At 35.7% G+C, this 26,627-nt stretch overlaps 1 protein-coding gene and 1 long non-coding RNA gene across 3 annotated transcripts; both read right to left on the bottom strand.

Moving 5' to 3' along the window:
- Positions 1-3,362: 3,362 nt before the first annotated feature.
- On the bottom strand, positions 3,363-5,384 carry LOC140803871 (uncharacterized). Its single transcript, XR_012111960.1, has 4 exons — positions 5,126-5,384; positions 5,024-5,046; positions 3,523-4,168; positions 3,363-3,425 (listed from the first exon to the last, which is right to left on the bottom strand). It is a non-coding gene; the product is annotated as an uncharacterized lncRNA (long non-coding RNA).
- Positions 5,385-21,546: 16,162 nt separating this feature from the next.
- LOC140803870 (probable serine/threonine-protein kinase PBL18) lies at positions 21,547-25,119 on the bottom strand. Of its 2 annotated transcripts, none has more exons than XM_073159723.1 (6): positions 24,614-25,119; positions 23,647-24,104; positions 22,925-23,060; positions 22,650-22,786; positions 22,418-22,541; positions 21,547-21,909 (listed from the first exon to the last, which is right to left on the bottom strand). In XM_073159723.1, the coding sequence occupies exons 1-6, from the start codon at positions 24,873-24,875 to the stop codon at positions 21,578-21,580; spliced, it is 1,449 nt and encodes a 482-aa protein (XP_073015824.1). In that variant the 5' UTR covers positions 24,876-25,119; the 3' UTR covers positions 21,547-21,577. The 2 variants fall into 2 exon arrangements, with proteins under 2 accessions (XP_073015824.1, XP_073015825.1); XM_073159724.1 differs by having other exon boundaries at positions 23,647-24,092; positions 24,614-25,118.
- Between the last annotated feature and the right edge of the window lie 1,508 nt (positions 25,120-26,627).

Genomic DNA, 26,627 nt, shown 5'->3' with positions numbered 1-26,627 from the left:
GAACATTGTGTCGACTACAATGAGCTTCTCGAAGTATAGCTTCTTTTAAGTCTATTAAATTCGGAACCACAAGTCTACCATTATAGCGCAAACATCCATATGAAGCAACACCGAACTTGTCTGATTGACCTGTCTAAGTCAATTTTTTCAATCTATGAACATGCGGATCAGTTCTCTGCGCTGCTTTGATTTTAGAAACATTATGTGGTTCAACTTGAATAGATGAAACTATAAAGTAGTCGCCCTTAGACTGATAAGTCCATCCCGAAGTTCCCAAATGCTCATGAACCTTTGAAATAGTCAAAGATGCCAACATTTTAGGTTGAACCTTTCTGCTCAAAGCATCTGCAACTTGATTCATTAGCCCTGGCTGGTACTGAATCTCACAATCAAAGTCTTTAAGTAATTCCAACCATCGACGTTGTCTCATATTCAAGTCGGACTGTGTGAAAAGATACTTTAGAATCTTTTGATCAGAATAAATCACAAATTGTTCTCCGTACAGATAATGACGCCATATCTTCAATGCAAACACAATGGCAGCTAACTCCAAATCATGAACTGGATATCGAGTCTCATGTGGCTTCAACTGACGAGATGCATATGCAATCACTCGCCCATATTGCATCAAAACAAAACCTAGTCCATTTAAAGAAGCATCTGTACAGACAACAAATCCATCTGAGCCTGAAGGCAAAGCTAGCACTGGAGATGTGGTCAACTTTTCTTTCAAAGTCCGAAAACTAGACTCATGTTCTGCAGTCCATACAAACGTCAATATTTATGTGTCAACTGTGTCATAGGCCTGGCTATTCTAGAAAATCCTTCAATGAAACGCCTATAGTACCCAGCTAATCCCAAAAAGTTTCGAATCTCAGACACATTGGTTGGTCTAGGCCAATTGATAACAGCTTCAACTTTACTAGGATCAACAGATACTCCTTGTGCAGATATAACATGGCCTAAAAATAAAACTCTGTCCAACCAGAACTCACATTTAGAAAATTTTGCATACAATTGCGCTTCTCTGAGTGTTTGGAGAACTAATTTCAAATGCTCTTTTTGTTCTGTTTTTGACTTAGAATAAATCAAGATATCATCAATAAAGACAATAACGAATCTATCGATGAATTATAGGAATACACGGTTCATTAAATCCATAAAACTGCAGGTGCATTAGTCAAACCAAAAGGCACAACTAAGAATTCATAATGCCCATATCGTGTCCGAAATGCTGTCTTAGGAACATCTTCCTCTCGGACTCTAAGCTGATGGTATCCAGAACAAAGACCAATCTTGGAATACATAGAAGTACCCTGCAACTGATCAAACAAGTCGTCAATACGTTGTAGAGGATACCTATTCTTCACCGTAGCCCGGTTCAACTGCCGATAATCGACGCACATTATCATCATTCCATCTTTCTTCTTTACAAACAATATTGGAGCTCCCAAAGGTGACATACTGGGTCTGATATAGCCTTTCTCCAATTAATCCTGTAGTTGTTCCTTGATTTCTTTCAACTCTATTGGAGCTAAACGATATGGTGCTCTAGAAATAGGATTCGTATCTGGCATCAATTCAATACTAAGATCTATTTCCCTTTGAGGTGGAAAACCTGGAATCTCATCAGGAAATACATCTGGAAAATCCTTGACAACAGGAATGTCTGAAACTTTCAATCGTTCTTCCCATGTTGCATCAAGAGCATAGATAAAAAATCCTTCATTGCCGATTGACAACAACCTGAGCATTTCCATTGCAGATACTAATGAAATTCGAGACTGTGAATCATACCCGTAAAAGTTCCATTTGCTGCCATAATACGATCTAAATCTGACAACTCCATGGAAACAATCCACAGTAGTCGATAATTCGTGAATATATTCATACCGAGGATACAGTCGAAATCAGACATAGCTAACTTGATTAGATTAGTTATCATAATATTATAGTCAAATCTAATCACACAATTTAAAACTATCTCGCGAGACATCAACTATACAACCGCATGAGTAGCCACAGACACAGTATCCAACAACGGAATTGTATCAATCTCATGTTCATCAACAAATGCAGCAGATAAAAATGAATGAGATGCTCTTGTGTCTATCAATATACGTGTAGGATAATCAAAAACATAGCAAATACCTGCAATCACTCCTCCTAGTGCATCCTGAGCCTGATCCTGAGTCAATGCATGTACTCGAGTCTGTTGTGGCACTGTAATTGTTGCTGAGGAGGACCTCTAGGTGGTAGATAACCGGACATCTGAAATGACTGTGCAGGAGCATATGGCCTGAAAGCTGGTCCTCGTGGAACCTGGCCAGACTGTTGTGGCTGAAATTGCTGTCTTTGTGCATTAGGGCATACAATGGCGTAATGTCCAATCTGACCACAAATATGACAAGTCCCCTGAACTCCTACACATTGGGAACTAAAATGTCGACCACCACATCAGTCACAATGCACAGTGCTAGACGACCCAACAGAACCTCCCCCTCGTGCATTGCCTGAACTGGAGGAGCTGGATTGAGACTTCTTCTTGAATTGATTTCCTTTTGCCTTGTACCTCTGCTGTTTGGGTTGTTGGCATGACTGTACAGGCTGATATGGAGGTAAATCCACTGATATTGACATACTACTCTCAGATCCCTAAGAAACAGATGATGGACCTGGCTGTGGGTCTCCTCGGAGCAAACTTGCTTCAATTTTCTTCGCCTTTTCCACTGCTTGAATATACGTATTAGGCGATCTGGTCATTACCAAAGTATGAACAGTCCGCTGCAACCCGTACATAAAACGTGATAGTTTAGCCTGATCATTCCTAGCAACATGTGGAACATAGGGCCAAAGAGCAGAAAACTGTGAAGCATATTCCACCACTGATTTGTTGCCCTACACCAACTGATTGACCTCTTCTTCTTTAGCAGCATAATATGATGGTGGTGCATATTCTTGGATAAAATGAGCACGAAATGCATCCCAATTAATAATTTCACCAGAGCCCTTCATTGATTCCTTTGTGGCTTCCCACCAGAGTTGTGATCGATCTTTAAGTTGGTAAATGACAAGCTTCAATCTAATATCTTGGGAATACTCCAATAAATTAAATAGATGATTTATACTTTTCAGCCAGCCTGCTGATTTTTCTCCACTCTCGTTGCCAAAGAATTTTGGAGGACGTAATTCTTGGAACTGAGAAGTTATTAACTGCATTCCTCCAACTTTCTGTGTCAGCTGTTCCACTTCTTGCTCAATTGCTACCTGTCTAGCTTCAGGTCTTTCAGGTCGAGGAGGTTCTTGGTTAACTTCTTATTCAATATTTTGAGCGACTTGTCCTCGAGGTCAACCACGTCTACCTCTAATGATATCTGCAAGTCCTCGAACATTTTGCGCCTCAGATTCTTGCGCTATTTCCTTTCCTTTTCTACCTCTTCCTCCAGGTGCCATTCTACAAGACACGAGGATTAAATCCACAGGCAGATAACAGGTAAAAAAAATTAGAGGCAATTTCTAAACTACATACCATGCCTAATCAGCTAGTCGTTCTAACGCAGGTAAATTCAAGCAAATCACACCAAATAATTCAAATAAGAGAAAATAGTCAAACACATGCACAATCATGTTATTTGTGTCTAGACTCAAGTGTCCTAGACTCTAATTCGAGCATATCCCAGTTACGCTCTGATACCAACTGTGGGGGCCCGTGCTCCTGATTAATATTTAGTGACAAAACAACCAAGATTTATTAATGTAAACAGCGAAAGCGATTAAAAATTTTCAATTTTGGGCCTGCAGAAATTTTGGCATGACCTATTCGTAAATAGGACATCCCAAAAAAAAAAAATCAAAACATCACAAATAATATTTATATACTCGAAATAAAGTAATAACATCAATTCACAACCTATAGCCGCATTGGCCAGGACTAAACACATGTAGAGCCGGCAAGGCTCGTTCACACAACTATCAATTCAAAACATCGTAAAAATATTAGTACAGCTACACGGGTCATCTTCCCGGAAAATGTATAACTCCATAATATAGTATATATATATATATAAATATATATATATATATATATCTGGGAACTCTCAACCATGACTCGACGACTGGGCACCACTACCTGACGCTCCACCAGACGCGTCAAATCCTCCTGGATAATCTGCTAGGGCATCAAAAACAACCACAACATAAAAGGAAACGAGGGGTCGGGCCCCAGTATGATGAACTAGTAATATTATGACAAATATAACTGACATGAAATAAAATCAAGTAAAATGTGATGCAATGCAATGTAATGCAATGCGTGAAAAGTAAAAACCGATAACGGATACCAAATGGAGTCCAAATGAATCGCATCAACAACAGTAACAGTGGTTACCCTTGCCAGGAACGTAGCAACGCAACATCAATTCGCCACTGATCCATGCATATAGCATCGAGGGTACGGGAGCTACCCGCTCAGCCCTCATGCAAGTCAACAGGATTGCTAATCCTACCCACCTGCTTCATCGATGACGCAACAACTCGAAAGATCAATCTCAATATCAATAGCAATCAAAGGAGTCAAGGCCCGAAATGCTATGCACTAATAGTATCAACTCAAATAAATGCATGAATTCAATCACATATTCACAGAAGCACATAAAACACGCCACAACTCATTACAAAATACTCAACGTCATCTCACGTCATAATAGACGTCGTAATAAAATAGTTCGTACGTCCTCAACTGACTTTTTAATTTACCACAAAATAACTTAAATATTTCTCGAAATTCCAATCTTGTGGCAAAATTATTTATTGCACATCAATTCCTATCTTAGTGAAATAATCAAGGAATTTATCGAAGTAATTCAAAAATTCACACTAAATTTCCAGAACTTATAATTTCAATTCACAACATCTTAACGGTGTCCGACTAGCGCATTTACAGCTTAAAAGTCGAAATATCCCAACTTATAAATCTGAAAATTCGAAATTCAGCAAACTAAATTCTGAAAAATTCGATAAATACATCGAATCGACTCAATAATTCACCTACAATCAATAATACAACATATATCAATTGTTGGAATTCGAATTATCAAAATACCCAAAATTTCGAAACCCTAAATACCTCAAGGCTTCGAAGTAAAGCTCTAGGAAACTTAAACCGAGAGTTTCCACACAAATTCCAGCGAAAACGAGCGGCGGTTTCCGACGGGCTCGAAAAGTATCGTGAGATTTCTGTGCAAAATGGGTATCAATGCGTAGCTTGAAACGAGAGCTATCCGAAAATGTATTTCATTTAATTTTTCGACGATCGGAGCGACTAGAATCGAAGGTCAATGCTTCGAAATTGAAAGAAGAAAAATGAAGATTTCGGTGCTAGAGATGGATACAGGGAGAGAGAAAAAGCTTAACGTTTATCATTTTTCTTTTCTTTTCTTTTTTAATTGTTTTATATTATTTACTTAATTAATAAAAACAAATGGGCTGGGCTTACAAATGGGTTGGGCTCTCACATTCCTCAAGGCTTCGAAGTAGAGCTCTAGAAAACTTAAACCGAGAGTTTCCTCACAAATTTCGGTGAAAACGAGCGTCGGTTTCCGACGGGCTCGAAAAGAATCGTGAGATTTCTGTGCAAAATGGTTATCAATGCGTAGCTTGCAACGAGAGCTATCCGAAAATGTATTTCATTTAATTTTTCGGCGACCGGAGCGACTAGAATCGAAGGTCAAAGCTTCGAAATTGAAAGAAGAAAAATGAAGATTTGTGTGTGGAGATGGATACGAGGAGAGAGAAAGATCTTAACATTTATCTTTTTTTTGTTTTATATTATTTAATTAATTAATAAAAACAAATGGGTTGGGTTCTCAAGAAATTTCTCAAATAAGGGGGTGTATTTAATCTTGGAAATTTAGGGAGGTGTATTCAACTTGGGAAATTTATTGGCTTTTAATGACTTTTGTAGATTTTATAAATCTAGAGGTATTCAATCAAGACTTTTGCATACTCTATAAAAGTCTAGTGGTATTCAAAATAGACTTTCATGGAGTTTTAAAAAGTCAAGTGGTATTCAACATTGACTTTTATAAACTCTATAAAAGTCTATAGGTATTCAAATTTTTCATGGACTTTTAATAACTCCATGGAATTCATTGACATACAAACATTAAAGCCTAAGGTATAACTACAAATTGTAAAAAATTGTATTTGGTTCACCCCAAAGATTTGAATGGATTTTTAAAACTTCTAACTCATACACAAGCTATTTATTTTTCTCCGTCGCTTCACATCACATCTCTTCCTATCTTCTCTCCTCTCATCTATTTCTATCATTCTCTCAAATTTTCGAAGTGTATCTCTATATATATTTTCATATTTCCTTTTCAAAATTTTCATTTTTTGGCTGATTGTTAACAGGAAATTTTGAATTATAGAATTGATTTTGTGATTTTTAATTTATGATTTATACACATTAATGTAATATTCAATAATAATAAAAGATGATCAAAAAAATGTTGCTTAATTCTTAATAATTAAATAGTCTGGTAACAACCATGATTTTTTAAATTCATTTTAGTATTTTCAATTAATATGTAAGCTATAATATTTTTATACAAAATTATATTCACACAATAATAAATAATATTATTTTCACATGTATTTTATCAATTTAAAAAGAAGGTAACATGTTAATCAATTGATGTATTTTAAAAAATTTACAAACATGCATATAAACCCACATATATACATATTTAAGGATTAAACGATTTAACTTTTAAATAAGTAAATTTATTTATTAATATAAATATTGAAAATAATTTCAAACTGAATATGTTATATATGTCAATTAATTATTGGTTCAAAGAAATCAATAAAAAAATCACATGTTATAGTTAAGTACAAAATTTATAAATTTATAAAAAAATCCACAAAAGTCTATAAAAATCTTGTAAAAAAGTCTACATAAATCTGTTTATAAATCTGTGAGATTCTATAAAAGTCAATAAAAATTTATCAAATCCATAAAAGTCTATGATTTAAAAAAGTCATTAAAAGTCATCAAAACTCTGAATTGAATACACCCCACTTAATTACTTTTATTGACTTTTGTAGAGTTTTAAAGTCTCTAGAGGTATTGAACATAGACTTTTATAAATGGTATCCAAATTAGATTTTTATAGAGTCTTAAAAAAGTATAGTGGTATTCAACTTGAATTTTAAAATCTATAAAAATCTATAGGTATCCAATATTTCCATAGATTTACAATGATTCTAATATAATTCTCTAAGTACAAACCTTAAAACTCTAGATACAACTATAAAAACTCAAAAATTGTCTTCTACTTACCCTAGAGATTTTGGTAGATTTTTAATCGAATAAAATATCTTTTTGACCCATATATCTCTCTTCCTCATTCAAAGAGAGTGCTTTTCTCCTCTCTAAAGGCAAGTCGGAGGTTCCTCGAATTTCAGAGGTATGATTGAATTAAGCCAATGTTTGTTGATTTTCCAGAATGTAAAGTATCAACAGACGCATACCCCAAATATAAAACAAGAACACGGTTTTGTGCATTCATGTGGTGAGAACTTTCAATTTTAGAAAAGTTCACAAAAGGCACTATAAACAAGCTATGAAACAAAACTCCATCCTAATACATTTTGCAGAATGTCCTCGAGATTATCACTACACTTATAAATTATAACCTAAGAAAACAATAACAAGATAAAAAAAATTCCGCGAGGACAAGCTAAAAAATCCAGCTCTAAAAATATCATAGAAAACAGGACAGGGGCATATATTGTTGCTACTATCTCATTATTATTTATTATCTCATGTCTTGCCATTTTGTAATCACTTACCCTTATTGGAGATCCCAAAATTTCAGTGAATACTCGATTAAAAGTAATCTTTGTTTTAATAAAAAAAAATGTAATCTTAGTTCAAACTCAATCAATTTGGTAATGCAAATCTAGTAATGTAAATCACCTCGCAAGATGACAAAAATATTAAAACAAATATCGGATAACACATGAAAGTCGAGCGTTATGATTCAAAACAATCTCAAACCTGTATACTTTCCCAATCCATCAAGTATTTGCTTCACTAATTGCACACCAATATCACAAAGACTAAATCTATCAAAACTATTATGACATGTGTTTAGATATTTTTATTTCTTCAATTTAAAGAAACCCAAGTACAAACAAAAACGAAAATTATTTGCCTCTCCAAACATATAAATCCACAAGAATAATAGCATATGCAACAAGACAATAAGATTCGTAGTTCGGAATTTATTAAGAGTATATATTTTTCCCATAATATTTAAGCATATATACACACTCATTTTTTAACCACAAAAACTCCAGCAAGACTGTCTCACGGGTTAATTTTTTGAGACAAATATTCTATTTGGATCATCTATAAAAAAAACTATTACTTTTTATGTCAAAAGTATTAGTTTTTATTGTAAATAATGACAATGTAGGCTCATATCACGAATACAGATCCGTGAGACTGTCGCAGGAGACTTACTCTTCTTTAAATAATTCAATGATTTTGTTTACTTCAAAAGTAGAAACTTCGAGAAATCAAAAGAATGAAGTTATTAATCTTTGGAGCTCTTCAATGGTGAATGCAATCCATTGACACATGAATTAGATGATATGATGAAATCTAATACTCACTTGAAATAGAGAGTTGGATCCAGCAGATGATACTAGCTTGAATGAAGACATCGAATTTTACTCTAGGCCTGAAATCACAAAAGAGGCTGTTAGAAGGAGGCCGAGAAGGTGTCCCAGTGTAGCCCCTCCGACGCTCAAGTCTGGTATCGAGAATAAAATGAGAGAGCAGCTAGGGACGCTGCTATTAATCATTATAGTTAATGAATGAATTGGATATTCAAACTTGTATATATAGGAGCGTACATGAGATCCATCATGGGCCATTTACCTAGGTTAGGAATGGGTCGGGGGTTCAAAGTCTTGTTTGAGCCTGATCTTGATGGCACCTGGTGATGCCCTATGAATAGGCCCATCAAGATCAGGCCCAAACAAACCCCCCCGGCCCATTCCTAACCTAGGTAAGTGGTCCATGATATATCTCATGTATGCTCATACAACTACCAGGTTTGAGTGTCCAATTCATTCATATATTGATTAATAGCAGCGTCCCTAGCTTCTCTCTCATTTTATTCTCGATACCTGACTTGAGCATCAGATGGGCTACACTGGGACACCCTCCCGGCCCCTTTCTAACTGTCTTCTTTGTGATTTCAGGCCTAGAGTAAATTCGAGATCTACATTCAGGCTAGTATCATCTGCTGGAACCGGATCCTATAAGTATCATTTGACATCGTCTGTGGGAAGTTTGAGCTGAGACGTAGATATTGTAGGCTGGAGAGGAAGCAGAAGAACTAACTCAGTAACGTCACGTCCTCAGACGAGACTCGAGAACCTCATCTCGAGACGGGACCTGAGCAACCTCATCCTGAGACAAGACTTGAACAACCTCATCCCAACGAGAATGTGAGGAACTTAATCCTGGAACAGTTAGGCCAATTTATTACGAGAACATTAGACGAAGCCATGAAGAAGAACCAAGAGTCTATGTCTGTCAAAGAACAAGCTCTTCACCAGGAAGAGGAAAATGCTCAGGGCCATCAGAGCAGGGTTGAAGAGACACAACCCCTTCAAAGTGAGGAGAATCTTTAGATATAGGAGATGTGGAAGGAGATAAGAATGTTGAGGCAACAATTGAGAAACAGAGGAAGAATGGCTTCCCCAAAGTTTCCGACAATCAAACGTGAGAGAGTACGATGGGCATACTGACCTAGAAGAACACTTGGGAAGGTTTGAGAACGCAACTATGTTGCACCAGTATTTGGATGGGGTTAGGTGCATCGTGTTTTTGGGCACGATGGTGAGATCTGCCCAGCAGTGGTTTAACACGCTACAACCCAACTCCATACGGTCTTTTGACTATTTCTCTAGAGCTTTCTTAGCAGCAGGAGGTACCAGAAGAGTTACCTAAGCCTGTTTGTGATGAAGCAACAAAATATAGAGACTTTGCAAGAATTAATCTAGCGTTTCAAAAATTTAGCAATGCATGGAAATACCATCGGCTATCCCTGACATCATTATAAGTGCCTTCACCCAAGGGCTGGGCGGAGGAGAATTCTTCATATCGCTGGTCAATAAACCTCCGTTGAGCTATGATGATCTTTTAGCTCGGGAAGAAAAGAACATGAATCTAGAAGATGCCCAGCGGCACAAGAGGATGAATACAGGCCCAGGGGAGTAGGGTTGGGGGAGCAGAGAGAGAAGGGATGAGAAGCGCGGGTGAAAGAGAAGAGGATAAGGCAAGAGGTAGAGGATAATTCTCATCTCATGTTTCACTACAAAAAAAAACCAAAACAACAACGCACATATGACAACGGTTTTTACTAAAATCATTGTCGTATGCTTTTTAACAACGGTTTTAGTGAAAACTGTTGTCATATGAGCGTTTTTTAAGCAAAAAACAACGGTTTTATAAAACCATTGTCTTTCGGGGGAAAAAGACAAGGTTTTTATAAAATCGTTTTCTTTTACGGGTCAAAGACAACGGTTTTTATAAAACCGATGTCTGTTCCGGGTCAAAGACAACGGTTTTATGGTCAATGACAACGGTTCTAACCGTTCTCTTTGAGAATTTTTTAGTGAACAATAGACATCAATTAACGTGTTTTTTGGACAAATAACAACGGTGTGGAGAAACTGTTGCCATATTTAGCGACTGTTTTGCTGAAACCGTCGCTAAAATTAGCGACGGTTTCAGAAAATCCGTCGCTAATTTTAAAATAGCGATGATTTAAGCAAAATCGTCGCCAAATTAATAAATTGTCCCATATTTTGAATTAGCGATTATTATTCTGAAACTGTCACTAATACTAGCGACTGTTTTAGGAAAACCGTCGCTATAAACAAAACCATCACAAATTTAAATTCTGCGACGGTTTTTTTATTAGCGACGGTTTAAGGAAACACCGTCGCAAATTGTCTATAAATATCCGCACATTTGGTCTATTTTCCTCTACACCACTTCACAACATTTTAAATTTTTTCTCTCTTATACGGTTTTATCACTTCACAACATTTAAATTTTTTCTCTCTTACACGATTTTTGGTAAATTTTTAAGCTTTAGTTAAGTTCATGAATATTGTTAGCATAGTCAAATTATGAGTTTTTTATATTTGTTGAATTATTAAAAGTAATTTTTTTTATTTTATTGAAAATATTAGCAACGAAAATCATGAAAAAACCGTCGCTAGAAAACATGAAAAAATCATCGCTAATATTAGCGAAATCATGAAATAAACCGTCGCTAATTAGCGTCGATTTTGAATAAATCTGTCGTTAATTTTATTTGCGATGGTTTTTCAAATTGTAGCTACAACAACAGTGAAAAACCATTGTCTTTAAGCAAAATATTTAACCACAGGGGCTTTAACAACGGTTTTTCAGGACATACGACAACAGTGAAAAACCTTTGTCGTATGTCTTTTTTCTTGTAGTGTTCCTCTGAATAGGAATCGGGACAAGGTGATGAAAGTGAGGGAGTCAGAATGGAGGTGAGAAAATCGCAGAGGGTTGAAAATGATGCTAAATCGCCTCCGTACGATAAACGAGGGAGATCCTTATCCGGAGTCACCCAAGGTCTCGCCCATCCCCTAGGTGAGGACAGAGACTTCCTGTAGTATCCCGATTCCTAATTTGGATTAATTATTTTCGGTGGGATCGGAAGGACCGAACCGGGTTCGGATCGTCCGATCATGGTTCGGATCGTCCGAGCCAGATGTCGGATCGTCCGAGCCAGGTGGCTGGACCCGTGGCAGACATGCAGAATTCGGATCGTCCGAGCAAGGGTTCGGATCGTCCGAGACAGGTGGCTGGACACGTAGAACGCATGCAAGGTTCGGATCGTCCGAAGTGGGTTCGGATCGTCCGAAGTGTACCGGATCGGAGCTTCCGAAGTGGATCGGATCGTCCGAACATTGGCTATAAATAGAGGCGCGAGGCTTCATTTCTTACTCGCCATTTCAGAGCGTTCCAGAGCGTTTTAGTCGTTTCTGAGAGGTTTCTAGTCTTTCCCGAGGTTCAGGCACTAGCAGGGAACTACTGGCTTTGTAGCGGAGCTGTGCTCTAGTTGGGAGCTAGCGGCATCAGCGGGCTAGCGACGGACGAAGGTTTGGAATTGTATCATTATTATTTCAGGATTATCTAGTTAAGTCTGGTAGATAAGTTTTAGTGATGGTTTTCACTTGATGAATAGGCTTGGAATAGACCTGTTTGTCTGGTTTTCCAGTGGATTAGGATTGCAGTGATAGAGGTACGAAAGTACTATCCGAGATATCCTGGTTGAGTATACATCTTATATGTGTTGCATGATTATTTGCTGCATTGTTATATGTTATATAATGCATGCTATTATGTCACGCTTTATGATGCATGTTGCATTTCATGTTGAGCCGTATCTCCTTCGAGATAGCCTTTATTGTTGAGCTGTATCTCTTTCGAGATAAGCTATATCTTGTGGGGCCGCTCAGCCCTGTCTTGTGTTGTGGACGCATGGACACCGAGAGTACACAGTGGCCGACGGGTCCGGAGGGCTTCGGTGATCCGGGACATTTTAGGTCCACGTCTGTTCTTGTAGTGGATGCAGTGACCCAGAGGAGTACCGCGCGGCACTATCCACTTGGCGCCTCTAGACTGAGCATATTGAGATCCTTTGTTACTCCTGTTTCTTGACTACCCTGGTATCATATCATAGCATGTGCATTTCATATAGGTTTGTATACTCATGCTTTTGTACTGGGCGTTCTTATCGCTCATGTCCTCGGTTTTGTTTATCTTGGACACCCCATTCCCACGGGGCAGGCCTCAGGTTGGATAGCTCAGGAGGAGGAGGAGGAGGACGATGAGTAGCTGGTTGGTTTAGTTCTTCGGTATCTTTTTGATTCGATATGGTGTACCGTATATCATTTATTGAGTGTCCTGGAGATGGGTTGTATAACTAGTGGTGACAGTTTCCGGATTTCTGTTGTTTTATTAGTTATCGTGCTAGTCTTGATAGTAGGTGAGACGAGCACTAACTCCTGGATAAACCATAGGGTAGTAAGCCCGAGAAAGAAGTGGCTGGTTCAAGATTTCCCTTGAGAACCTTCTGATCCAAGGAGGAGAATGAATGAGGACAACTCTTCTACGAGATAAATAATTCATATGATCTCGCAAGGGTACTACCGATGGAGACTCCGAGCGAGCTTGGAAAGCCACACAGAAGAAGGTTGGAGAACTTTGATATATCCAGAGATGCGGGCTTACCACAAGATCCCATCATCAACTTTGGTCTGGAAGACCTCCGAGGCATCGTGACTCCACATAATGATTCCTGGGTGGCGACGACCACCATTGCCAATTAAGAATTGGCAAGGATCTTTATTGATAATGGAAGATCCTTGAATATTTTGTTCAAGAGAACGTTGGATTATATGAAAGTGAAAGGATTTGAGTTTGAGCCGGTCTCTACCCCTTTGTATGGATTTGTGGGACAGGCCATTCAGCCATTAGGTCAAATTGTTCTTTCTTTATTCGTGGGGAGTAATCCTCGGCAGGTAACAAAGATGATGACCTTCACGATGGTAGATACTCCATCATCGTATAATGGAATCTTAGGACGGCAGCCCTAAAGTACTTTAGAGTCGTAGCTTTCACCTATCATCAGAAATTTAAGTTTTCTGTGGGAAAAAGAGTTGGAGTCTTGTGCGGGGACCAAAAAGTCCCAGGGAATCCTGTTTTCACATTGGAAGCATGAAAATATTATAAGATAAAAGGAACTATGATTCTTAGAAAATAAATTATAATTGATGGTATCGGTGCAACGTTACCTTGTTCACCATCCTTGCTGTCATAGGTAAGCGTAAGGTGACTATGTTTCACATGCTTGGTCACGGTCCACACGACTCGCTAAATCCTCTTGTCCCGCCTATATGTACAAGTATATATATCTCAATCGAATCTGGAAAATTTATATACTCGAGCTATTGGAAAAGAAAATAAAGGCCACGAGCATTCACATGAGAGATTATAAAAATCATATAGCTCTCAGTCTTACAATCGTAGAGTCATTCAGAAAAGCTTCTAAGTGGGTGATTTGGTCCTGAGAAAGGTGCAAGTAGAGTAGAGAGGAAAGGTGGACTCAGAGTGGGAGGGTCCTTTTAGAGTGATCGAGAAGCTTTATTTCGGAGCCTATATTACTTGGAGGATGCGCAAGACAAGGCTTTTAAAAGGCCTCGGGGCTTGGAATGCTTACCACCTTAGAAAATTTTACTCTTGACTTTACTGTTGATATAGTTCGTTTCTGCATTTGTCCTACGTAGTCGGTTGAAATTTAAATTCTTGTATTAAGCTCATAGATGATGTTGTATTATGATGATGACATGAATTAAATTTTACCTACATAGGCTAAGCCTAGTAGAAAAAAAGAGGTAGAGCTAGATAATGAAAATTAAATTTTACTTACTGAAGCTACGTCTAGTAGAGGAGAAGAGGCGGAGAGACTAAAAATTAAATTTTACCTACTTAGGCTGAGCCTAGTAAGGGAGAAGATGTGGAGAAACTGAAAATTTAATTTTATCTACTTGGGCTGAGCCTAGTAGAAGAGCCAATGTGAGAAGATTGAAAATTAAATTTACCTAATTGGGTTGAGACTAGTAGAGGAGAAGAGGTGGGTAAGATTAAAATTAAACTTTACCTACTTAGGCCGAGCCTAGTAAAGGAGAAGATGTGGAGAGACTGAAAATTAAATTTTGCCTACTTAGGCTGAGCCTAGTAGAGGAGCCGAGGTAGAGAGACTGAAAATTAAATTTTATCTACTTGGGCTAAGCCTGGTAGAGGAGCCGAGGTGAGTAGAACGAAAATTAAATTTTATCTACTTAGGCCGAGTCTAGTAGAGGAGAAGAGGTAGGGGAAACTGAAAATTAAATTTTACCTACTTGGGCTGAGCCTAGTAGAGGAGCTGAGGTGAGGAGACTGAATTAAATTTAACCTACTTTAGACTGAGCCTAATAGAGGAGAAGACGTAAGGATAATGAAAATTAAATTTTACCTATTGGGCTGTGCCTAGTGAAGGAGTGGTGGAGAGGCTGAAAATTAAAGTTTACATATTTGGGCTATGCCTAGTCGAGGATAAGAGTTGGAGAGATTTAAATAAATTTTTAATAGTTGGGCTATGCCTTGTAGAGGAGAAGAGTTAGAGAGTTTGAAAATTAAATTTTACCTACTAAGATTATGCCTAGTAGAGGAGAAGAGGCGAAGAGATTGAAAATTAAATTTTACCTACTTGACTTATGCCTAGTAGAGGATGAGAGTTGGGGAGATTAAATTTATTATTTTCCTGCTAAGGAATCGCTTAGTAGAGGAGTCAGAGGGTGAGGAGGTGAAAGTTTTATTTTTCTGTGAAGGCATTGCCTAATAGAGGAGTCAGAGTAAGGAGGTGAAACTTTTATTTTCCTACTAAAGTATCGTCTAGCGGAGAAGCCATGGGGTGAAGAGGTGAAACTTTTATTATCTGGTTACCCTCGCAAACATATTGCGACGGTTTATCACGATTTTGCGACGGTTTAGATATAAAACGTCGCCTATTTAGCGACAGAATATGACAAATCATTCGCTAATTAGCGACTGGTGTTTGAATAAACCGTCGCTAATCAACGACTGAATATGACCTAATTAGCGACTGTTTTGTCAAAACCCATAGCCAATTAGTACAAAACCATCGATAATTAGCGATGGTTTAGTCAAAAATCGACGGTTCTTTTCATATTCCGTCGCTAATTGTTTCTTTTTTATAAAAAAAATGTTGTTTTATAATTTCTTAAAAAAAATTTATAATTATTTATACAAATTTTTAAATAATCTCCATAACTCATCTAAATTAATGATTTTCAAATTTGTAAATAATGTATGAAACGATTAAAACTTGTGATAATAAGCAAACAACAAAATCGCTTAAGAAAGAAAAATATATCACATATGTGAAGAGGTGTGGAGAAAATGGTCTGAAACGCCCAAATTTATAGACAATTTATGACGGTTTTTTAAGAATAGCGACGTTTCTCATTAAATCGTCGTCGTCGAGTTAAATAAGAGACGATTTATAAAACCGTCGCTACTACAACAAAAACTTCAATCAACAACACTCATAAGACAACGGTTTTTATTAAAACCGTTGTCTTTTTTTTAACAACGGTTTTAACAAAAACCGTTGTCGTAGCTTAAAAAACCCCGCTTATAGACAACGGTTTTTAAAAAACCGTTGTCTTTTATGTGTCTACGAGCGTTTTTTTTTAGGTACAACAACGGTTTTAAAAAACTGTTGTCTTATAGCTTTTTTTTTGCTACAACAATGGTTTTAACAACCGTTGTCTATGAGCGGTTTTTTTTAGACTACAACAACGGTTTTTAAAAACCGTTGTCTTTTGGATGATTTTTTTTGGGCTACAACAACGTTTTTTTCAAAAACCGTCGTCTTTCGGATGGTTTGTTAACTACGACAACGGTTTTTGAAAACGTTGTTGTTATTTAGTGTTTTATTTGGTTAAAGACAACGGTTTTTGAAAAAAACGTTGTCTTAGTTTCTAATTTTTTTTAAAAAAATGGGTAAATATTTAGCGACGGTTTTAGAAATACTGTCGCGACATTTAAATTTAGCGACGGTTTGAAATACCCGTCGGTAAATGGAGCGAAAGTTCCACCCAGTTCGTCGCTATATTTGGCGACAGTTTTTATAAGACTGTCGCCGATTTACTTTAGCAACGGCTTAGGCTTTAACCGTCGCTCATAGCAACGGTTTTTTCAATCCGTCGCACAAATGTCTATAAATATCCGCGTTATTGTTCATTTTCCTTCACACCTCTAAGTCATTTCCTTAGTTTAACTTCTCAAATTTTTTATTCTTCCACGTTTTGTCTACGATTTTTCTTAAACTTAAATTTGAAGTTGCGATTTTTCTTAAACTTAAATTTGAAGTTAAAGATTATAAATATATTAATTTAGTAAGATTGTTAGTTTATTTTGTTAGGTTTATCGAATTATAAACGTAATTTTTTTTTTATTTTACGAAAACAAATAGCGACGGAAATCATAACATAATCGTGGCTAATTAGCGACAGGCATCATAATACAAACCGTCGCTAATGGGCGACGGAATATAAATCCGTCGCTAACAGCGACAGAATAATTTATGCAAACCGTCGCCAAGTTTTTGTTTCACAACAGATTTTCAATGTTACGACAACGGTGTTTCACCGTCGTCTTTAGACGTCTATGACAACGGTTTTTCACCGCATCAGCTATTGGTAGTATCATGTATGGTATGATATCAACACGTCCTGATGTTGCTTACGCTTTGAGTGTTACAAGCAGATATCGGGCGAACCCTGGTCCAATGCATTGGAAGACCGTGAAAGATATTCTTATGTACTTGAGAAGAACTAAGAACTTGTTCATGGTCTAAGGGGGTGGAGAATTAAAATTGGAAGGCTACACTGATTCTAGCTTCCAATGTGACGTAGATGATTCGAAATCAACCTCTGGTTTTGTATTCATGCTATATGGTGCGGCTGTATCTTGGAAAGGTTCCAAGCAAGACACCGTTGCGGATTCCACCACTAAAGCTGAATACAATGTTGCATCTGATGCAGCCAAAGAGGTAGTTTGGATGAGGAATTTTGTCCAAGAGTTGGACGTCATTCCTAATGGAGTTGATCCAGTTCCCGTGTACTGCGACAACACTGGTGCCGTTGCGCAAGCAAAGGAACCAAGGTCTCATCAAAGATCCAAACATATACTGAGGAAGTTCCACATCATATGGGAGATTGTGGGAAGAGGAGATATATCAATCGAAAGAGTCCCCTCTGCAGATAATGTTGCTGATCCACTTACATAGCCCTTGCCAAGACCAATGTTTCAGAAGCATCGCGAAACAATGGGATTAAAGTTAAGGGTAGTTGGCTCTAGGGCAAGTGGGAGATTGTTAGAGTAGATGCCCTGCAAGCCAACGGTTGGCTAGAGAATTTATTGACTCAAGTGTAATAAACAATCTTTATTTTAATATAATTCATTATTTCATGGTTTGTTATTTCTTTATCTGTATACCCATGTTATCAAACATAGATAAAGGCCTTGATTATACTTTAATACAAATGAATCGTAATTCAATGTTGAAACTCGTTTGTAAATACTGTATGATCTAAATTCGTTCCTAGTCGATTCAGCCGCCTAAAACATGGATAAAGGTCGCTTGAGCTTGAGACTAGTATCTGCGATGTTGTGTACTGCGTTTCTTAGTAAGGGCATAGAGTTGTCCAAACATGCAGATGGGTAGTCATATGATGATTATACCGAACAACCCTCCCTCGGACTTTCCAGTGGTTATCATTCATCGAGAGGATAAGTCCGTGGTTATGATTGTACACCATTAGTCCTTACGACCCGAGACAACACTGAGGCTCTATATGCTAGGGTTGTGCTTTGACTCGTTTACCGGCTCCAGGAGAGTCATCAGGTGGCGAGGTTGGGTACAGTTGCGACACATATAGGAACCAGTGCATTGTAGTCGGGGATTCACCGCTCACCTACGGGTGTGGATATCCTATGTGATTTAATGAAATAATAGTGCATGGAATCTCTGGCCAGAGTACGAGATGTACGTTGGAGAAGGAGTTCTCCAAATAGTACACGCGATGCCACTATTATAGTTATCACATAGTTATCGAATTTTTATGCAAACCTCGATGAACCAATGGTTGCAGATTCGATCGGGATATATGAGATGAAGGGACCGTACTGTACGTTAATCATAATCAACTCTATCAGTGATACCTAGGGGATCATGGGGCGATGCTACTAGACACTCTTACCATGATCCGATGGGTGCAATCAGAAATGAGTTCTGACATTCTTAATCAAGGTGTTGATGAAAAAAATGGGGCTAACTAGGGTAAGCCCGAATAAGAATAAATATTATTCTGAATCACAAAGAGTTGTGAACCCACGGCTAGCTGTATCCCTGAACCATTGAGGGTCACACAAACACTGGATCGTTTGTTCCCGTTGAGAGAATAAATTCAAGGAGTTGAATTTATATTATGATATAGTAAATTCAAGGAGTTGAATTTATGATAATTAAATTTTGAGAAAATAAATTCAAGGAGTTGAATTTATGATATAGTAAATTCAAGAAGTTGAATTTATGAAATTTGGAGAGAATAAATTCAAGGAGTTGAATTTATAAAATTTGATAATTTAATTTATTAAACTCAAAAGTTGAGTTTATTAAATATTAAATTTGGAGGTGATAAATTCAAGGAGTTGAATTTATAATTTAAATATTAAATTCAAATGTAGAATTTATAATTGATTTAATTTATTAAGCTAAAGAGTTGAGTTGATTAATTAATAAATTAAATATAGTGGGAAGTATGTTTATTGTGCTTGTAGGAGTACAAGTCCAACATACTAAATAATTAAAGTTCTTAATGGACTTTGATTAATTAATTAAACTAGTTGGACTAGCCCAATTAATTAATCAAGCTCATTAATGTTAATTATGGTAATTAAGTCATGGAATTTTTTTTAAAGAAAAAATTTTTTTGACCTAAAATCATAGCCTCCACTATCTTTTGAGAATCAAATAGATTTGTTAAAATCTAATTACTTAATTAATGTGATTAATTAAAGGAAACGACCATTAGTTAAAATAATAAAATATTATATTACTTTGGTTGGTTTTATAAATGACCGAATCTTGAAAAAAAAAAAAAAAAAAGAGATTGAAAAAATAAATTTTGACGGTGCATCAATTTTCTGAAAAATTTTCTTGTGTGGTTAGAAATAAATTATTCAATATAATTTAAAATCATACGATTCAGAAAACCTGGCTCTGATACCACTGTTGGATCCGGTTTTCTACACGCCCGAGCGCAGCGGAAGTTTTAAAATTTTTATTTATTTTGACAATCAAAATTTGTTTGGACGCTCGTATGATTTTCAAAATCAAACATTCATAGGGTGTAAAGAATGTTATACCTTTGTGAATTAATCACGCGGCTCCAACTATTCCGGGTTTAGCGGAGATAGCTCTTGATGAAAATCCCTACGAACTTTCTTCAATTCTTCTAATCAGGTCCACGACCAGAAGATTTGTTCTTCTTTCAATTAGCACTAGAATATTTGAAAGAAGTTTTACGTTGAGATCAAAAACTCAAAATTGGTTCAAAACCCATTTGAGAGCAATTTTAATGGCCGAGAGAATTTTTTCTTTTGAGAGCAACTATTAGCGATTGTTTTATGAAAACGGTGGGTAATTATAGCGACGGAAACAAAACCGTCGCTAATTAGCGACAAATCTCGACGGTTCCTTATGCACCGTCAATACTGAGCGACGATTTTGCTTAAACCGAAATCTTCGCTCACTAGCGACGGTTTAAATCAGCGATGTTTTATAAATCGTCGCTAAAATTTACGAAGGTTTCAATTTTTAAATTGCGATGGTTTTTGTTTAAACCGTCGCAAATGTTTGCGATTGCGACGGTCACCTGATTTTTTTTAGTTCATTCATTCAGGTTTTTTCAACTAAATTTTACTGACAAGTTTTTAACGAGACAACACCGGTGTGTTATATATAGATGATATTTAGATAATTGATTTATTGTAATCTTCTTTTTATGTCTTAATCTCTCTACTCTATCACCAGATGTGTTTAGTTGAAATAATACACAATTTTATTCTATCAGTTATACTCTCATATTTTTTTTTTGTCTTCTCTCTTTTCTCCATTCTCTATTCTTTAATAAATTTATATCAGCTTTAATTAATTCAATTAGAGTAGATGGAAATTTCCTTTTATGTTATGTAGTTTCATAAAAATTTTAATTTTTATTGGCATGTAATTATTTCATCTAACTTTTGGATAATTTAAATATTTAGGTTCATTCTTAATTTGTATAATATGAGCTAAAAATTTAAATTGACTCATCTATCAACTATTTCGACGGAAAGAATTGTAAAGACAATTTGATAAAAACATTATTTAAATCATAATAATGATAGTTATTTAAGTTAAACTAATAGGGCTCCCAAAACTCAAAATTTTTAAAACAATACCAAAAGTAAAAAAAATCGACAATGTTTTTACCTATTCCGAGACAATTATCCCTGCTCTATGCTAAGTTGAATCTTAAAAATCTCTTTACAATATTTACATGCAAAAAAATATATAAATATACACCATGCCAGAAATTATCCTCCAACACATTACACACACATATACATACACATACATACATACATACATATATATATATATACACACACACAATGATATCGAGCAGAGGTCTGCCAAATCCCAACCTTACCGAGTAGTGTTTTTGTTAAAAAAAACATTTATACACAATGATGACGAGTTCTATTAATTAGATTGTTAGGTTACTTAGTGGTCTCAAAACTAACCCTTCAATGTCGTATAGATTCGTATAATTAAGGAGATGAATTATTGTGGTGTTTTTGTGATGGGAGATTTTCAAGAATTTCCAAGATTTCGGTCATTGGTGGCCTGTACTTTGGCTCCAGATTTACACAACATAATGCAAGATTTGCAGCAACATAGGCTCCTCTCTTGGGATATTGTCCTTCTAACTTTGTGTCCATTACTCGAAATACCTTGCCGTTATCACGTACATGAAGCCTCACCCAATGCACCAAGTTCTTCTCCTCGTCACACTTCGTTTCGTCGATAGCACGTCGCCCTGTGAGCAACTCTAGTAACACAACTCCGAAACTGTATACGTCACACTTGACAGTAAGTTTACCTGTTAGGAAAACAACTCTTTGTCTTAGTTTGTTTTCTACTAGATATACTGTTATGACTTATGTGGTTCCTGCATGATATTTCTATCAATGTGTGTGTGTGTACTCACACTTCGAGCCAATTCGAATCAAGTTGTTTGAATAGTCTTATTAGCTTTACTACATGTATCAATTAATAGTTTGCAGGTATTATTTAAAATTAAAGGAGATCCGGCGGATGAGGTTATTTCAGCTTGGGAAAGTGATCGAATCCGTTCGCTAAGTTAGCCTATTTTAAGGTTTTTTTTTTTAAATGCAACATGGGATGAAGGTTTTGCAGTTACCAGGGTATGAAGAGGATTTGTTAATCCAACCACAAGATTGATGACATCTATTCTAAGTTTTGGTCCTTCTAATAGTCAATATTTGGCATTCGGCTCGTAAGTTTTGATTTTTTTAGCTTTCATTCATAATAGATTGTTTGATGGCTACATGAAGCTTGTGTAATATTAAGGAAACAAATATAAATACCTGTGGTTTGATATTTTGGATCACAATATCCTTCGGTACCCATTACTCGTGTGGTTACATGAGTATTAAATCCTGTCGGACCCGATTTCGCCAACCCAAAGTCTGAGAGCTTTGCATGAAATTCCTAGACAAACAGAACTATTTGTATTATAAATCAGGAAAATAAATTAAAAACACCAGATAGAAAATAAATTTAACTAAAATACTATCGATTTATTCAAATGAAACATACCGAATCTAACAAAATGTTTGATGTTTTGAAATCTCGATAAATGACGGGCGACTCGGAGTCGTGAAGAAAACATAGCCCTCGGGCTGCAGCTGCAGCAACCTTGATCCTTGTTGCCCAGGAAAGAGGGGGAGAATTTTCTGCATTAGAAGAAATAATAAATGATCATTTCTTGTTTATCACAAGAATTTTATGTGCAAGCTTTTTAATAATTAAGGTCTTTATTCTCGTCAAAATTGTGTGTATAGAAGAATGAACATAAAATATAAATTACTTACTTTTGAATAAGTGATTCTCCAAGCTGCCTCCGGGCATGAATTCATAAACCAGAATTCGATCTTCGCCTTCTAAAGAATATCCGACGAGTTTTACAAGATTTGGATGCCTAAACCGACCCAAATAGTTCACCTCTGACTGCAACAAAAAAATAGGCAAATTAATGAGAAAAATTGAACGATGAATATATATGGAGTACTCTCATTATTTACATCTACATATTAAATCTTGTATAGGCTATAAAATAGAGATGTGGGTCCTGAGGGGAACATATATATTATCTGAAGTATGTTTTGCAAAAGGGGAAATTGTAAAAATCATCTTGTAATTTGGCACGTCTTTGATTTTGATTATATAAGTCGTCAAAATTATGGTCTTAAATTTTTTTTTTAACGTTTTGTGTTTTTTCATCAAAGTGTCAATGTGGTGACGGAAATGTAAAAATTGTTAAGCACCGCGTCAAAAATATTAAATATTGTGTCTGTAATATCTGACACAACTTTAGTACTCTAGCGGTGTATCACATCATCTACCATATTGATCAAATACTTGTAACAACGTTTTCAAATAAGTTTACTCAAATATTATTTCAGAAAATATTTATTAGAATATTTAACATTAGATATTGCAAAAATATCATTTGAAAGGATGAATTTGTGATTTATCAGGCTAAGTATATATTAGAAAATGACATAAAATTTCCAAGAATAGGAAGAAAACTAACCAGCCACTCCTTATGACCCTGGAAACCTTGAGGTATCAACATCTTGATAGCGACTTCCATGCCTGATCCAGGCCTTGCGGCTGTGAAAGTTTCCTCATCCAACCATCCTTTGTAAACACGGCCGAAACCTCCTTCGCCGAGTAAATTATCCTTGTGAAAATTCGATGTGGCGTTCTTAAGTTCGTTGAACTTAAAGGCCTTTAGATATGGTGACGACAATATCTCACTTTCTGATCTTGGCATTGGTAATTTACTAGATTTCCCATTTTCCATTAGTGTCTCGGAATTCGGGATTGCTGATGAGCAGCTAGGTTTCTCAAGTCTTAGTATAGTGTCTGGTGTTGGCAATAGTGAACAACTAACTCTAGGGTTCTTGTTGCGAGGCTGTTGGGGGAGATTCGGAGTGGGTAATGGATGACTCTTTTGGTGAGTTTGCTCCATATTTACTGAAAAATAAACTAAGAATAACATTTTTTTAAAAATTAACATAATATATATATATATATATATATAATTTTTTTTTTTTACAAATTCCAAGAATCATGTGTGAAGTAAAGTGTGATCATCTATGAAAAGCGAATAACACTCCCATAAACTAAAGAGCATATCATTTCTTCACAATATTATGGCTTCGATCTTTAATTTCTTTTTGTTGTTTTACATTTCTTTTTTTAATTTTTCCTCATTATTTGCACAATTATATATATATCATGCATGTTCATATCACAATTCTTCAAACTTTTTTATATATATCTTAAACAAATATAATAAGAATCTTGGATCATGAATTGGGGTACTTTCCAAAATGCCCGAAACAAACCCTAATAACTGCATAACAAATCAGAAACATGAACCGATCATTTGTCCGATATTGATGCAAAATACATGCATACGCAGACATAATGGCAATTAAAAATTTGAATATCAAATTTAAAAAATAAGAATAAGATTGAGGAAGAGATATTACCTGAAAAGGAAGGTAGATTCGATGGTATTTTGTTATGACTTCCCATTTCGAAATTATAATCTGATTCCGCAACTTGCTTCGGCCCTTGACTTGAACCAGTATTACTGAGATTAATATCATGAAGATTTGTTGAATTATTCTCGATTTCCACATTTTCTTGATTTCTGCTTTCACTTGAATTACCCTTATCTTTATGAGAATTTATTGTGCCACCATCGTATTCCTTCACCACTTTCTTATTCCTTTGAATGCAATTTCCCATTCTAAGAGACTAAAGACCTTTCTAAAACTATGCAAATTATACTCGGAAAAACTCAAGAAAACAACATCTTTCGACGTAACTTCCACCATTTTATCATCTTCTCCTCCACCGTCGTTTTTGAGGGGAGAAGAGGAAGGAAAATATTGTGTAAAAGAGAAAGACGTCATGGGGGGAGAATTAAACCTAAGGCTAGGAAGGAAGACTAATATTAACAAAAAAAAAAAAAAACATGACTTTTGCGAGTTAGAATATGCCACTAAAATGTTTGAACTTACAAAAAAAATCACATGCCATTTGGCCATATCTTATGCATTTACATAACAAAATCCATTATTTTAAGTTATATTTTACAAAATTCGTAATTTAAATATTTATTGAGTTAAAGGGCCTTTTTGGTTAATGTTTCCATATCTAAAGATTTTTGGTTTATTACACGATTCTACTTGAGTGGCTAAAAAAGCGACCAACACTAGGACGATTATAGTTGTGATAAGGTATAATTGTTTTTACCATGGACCGAGGAATGATTAGACGACTATGCCCTTGAAGAAAATACGTGAGTTAAATACCAAGACGTAGCAAGGTAGTGGCAAAAATGTCAGTCAAAGTTATTTATGTAATAAATATAAGCGTTTTGAATAAGTCGTTTACAAGAAAAATTAATTGTTTAATAAATACGGTCAATGTTTGTTAGGGTTTCCACGTATTTCACTCCTAACCACAGTTAGTGTTATCCATAATTGATCATTCAAATTTTTAGAAAGTTGAGGACATTTTGAGTAATAAAGGGCAATATTCATACATTTGATACATGGATTATTGGTCGTCATTGCCAAATGGTAGGTGATGCAATAAACAAAAAAGGTTAAAAAGTTTTTAATTAAATTAAATAAAGCTTGGATACAAAAGTTATATTTATTTTTAAAAAATTATAAAGTAAGGTTTATGATAAAAAAAATATTTGTATATAAAAGAAGAGTTGAGATAAGATTATTCAACTTTATATGTAAGTATAATTTTTTATTGCAATTTTTTTGAAGGCAGAAATAGTTTTTTTTTTTTTTAGTTTAATGTAGCAGTGAATGAGAATGCAGAACACTGGATTCAGTGGCGACTCGGGATCAAGCCCCACTCCGCACCCCTAAAGTTAAAAAAAAAGTGCAGAAAAAGTTCTAAATATTAATTTCTGGATTCTTGATTTTGGTACTCATGAGTATTTTCAAAATGAAAAGGCCAAAGCAAACATTATCATCTTTAAAAAAAAAGTGATTTCTCTCTTTGAGAAATTTTGAAATAATATAATATCTCCTTAGAAATGCATTAAATTTTAAAATAATTTTGTTTTTTTCGGTGAGCAATTATACTTTCACCAGTTCATATAAATTTATTTGATCTATCATAGATAAAGTTTCATCGTTTCTTCTCTTGAAGGATAATTATTAATCAATTACTTGCAACAATAAGAATTGAACACGCGACCTTAGTTCTGAGCGATAATCGAGCATTGATTATTTTATAAAAACTACAGATTTGTTTATTTAATTAATTTTATATTTTAAATTAATTTTCCATTCAATCACGATCAAATATAAAATGTTAATTTTGTAAAATGGAATATAGGATATTACATTGAAATAAGACGACAAACACGTTACACGTAATCAATCAAAGTGGCTACTGCTTAATTTTCTCAGTCAATTGTATACTTTATTAAAAAAAAAACAAATTAATTTAACTTATTCTTCATTTTTA

Source organism: Primulina eburnea, chromosome 10 (genome assembly GCF_022965805.1).
Source record: "Primulina eburnea isolate SZY01 chromosome 10, ASM2296580v1, whole genome shotgun sequence".
Taxonomy (NCBI): Eukaryota; Viridiplantae; Streptophyta; class Magnoliopsida; order Lamiales; family Gesneriaceae; genus Primulina; species Primulina eburnea.
The sequence above is the reverse complement of the archived record's forward strand: the minus strand, read 5'-3'. Positions and strand labels throughout refer to the sequence as shown.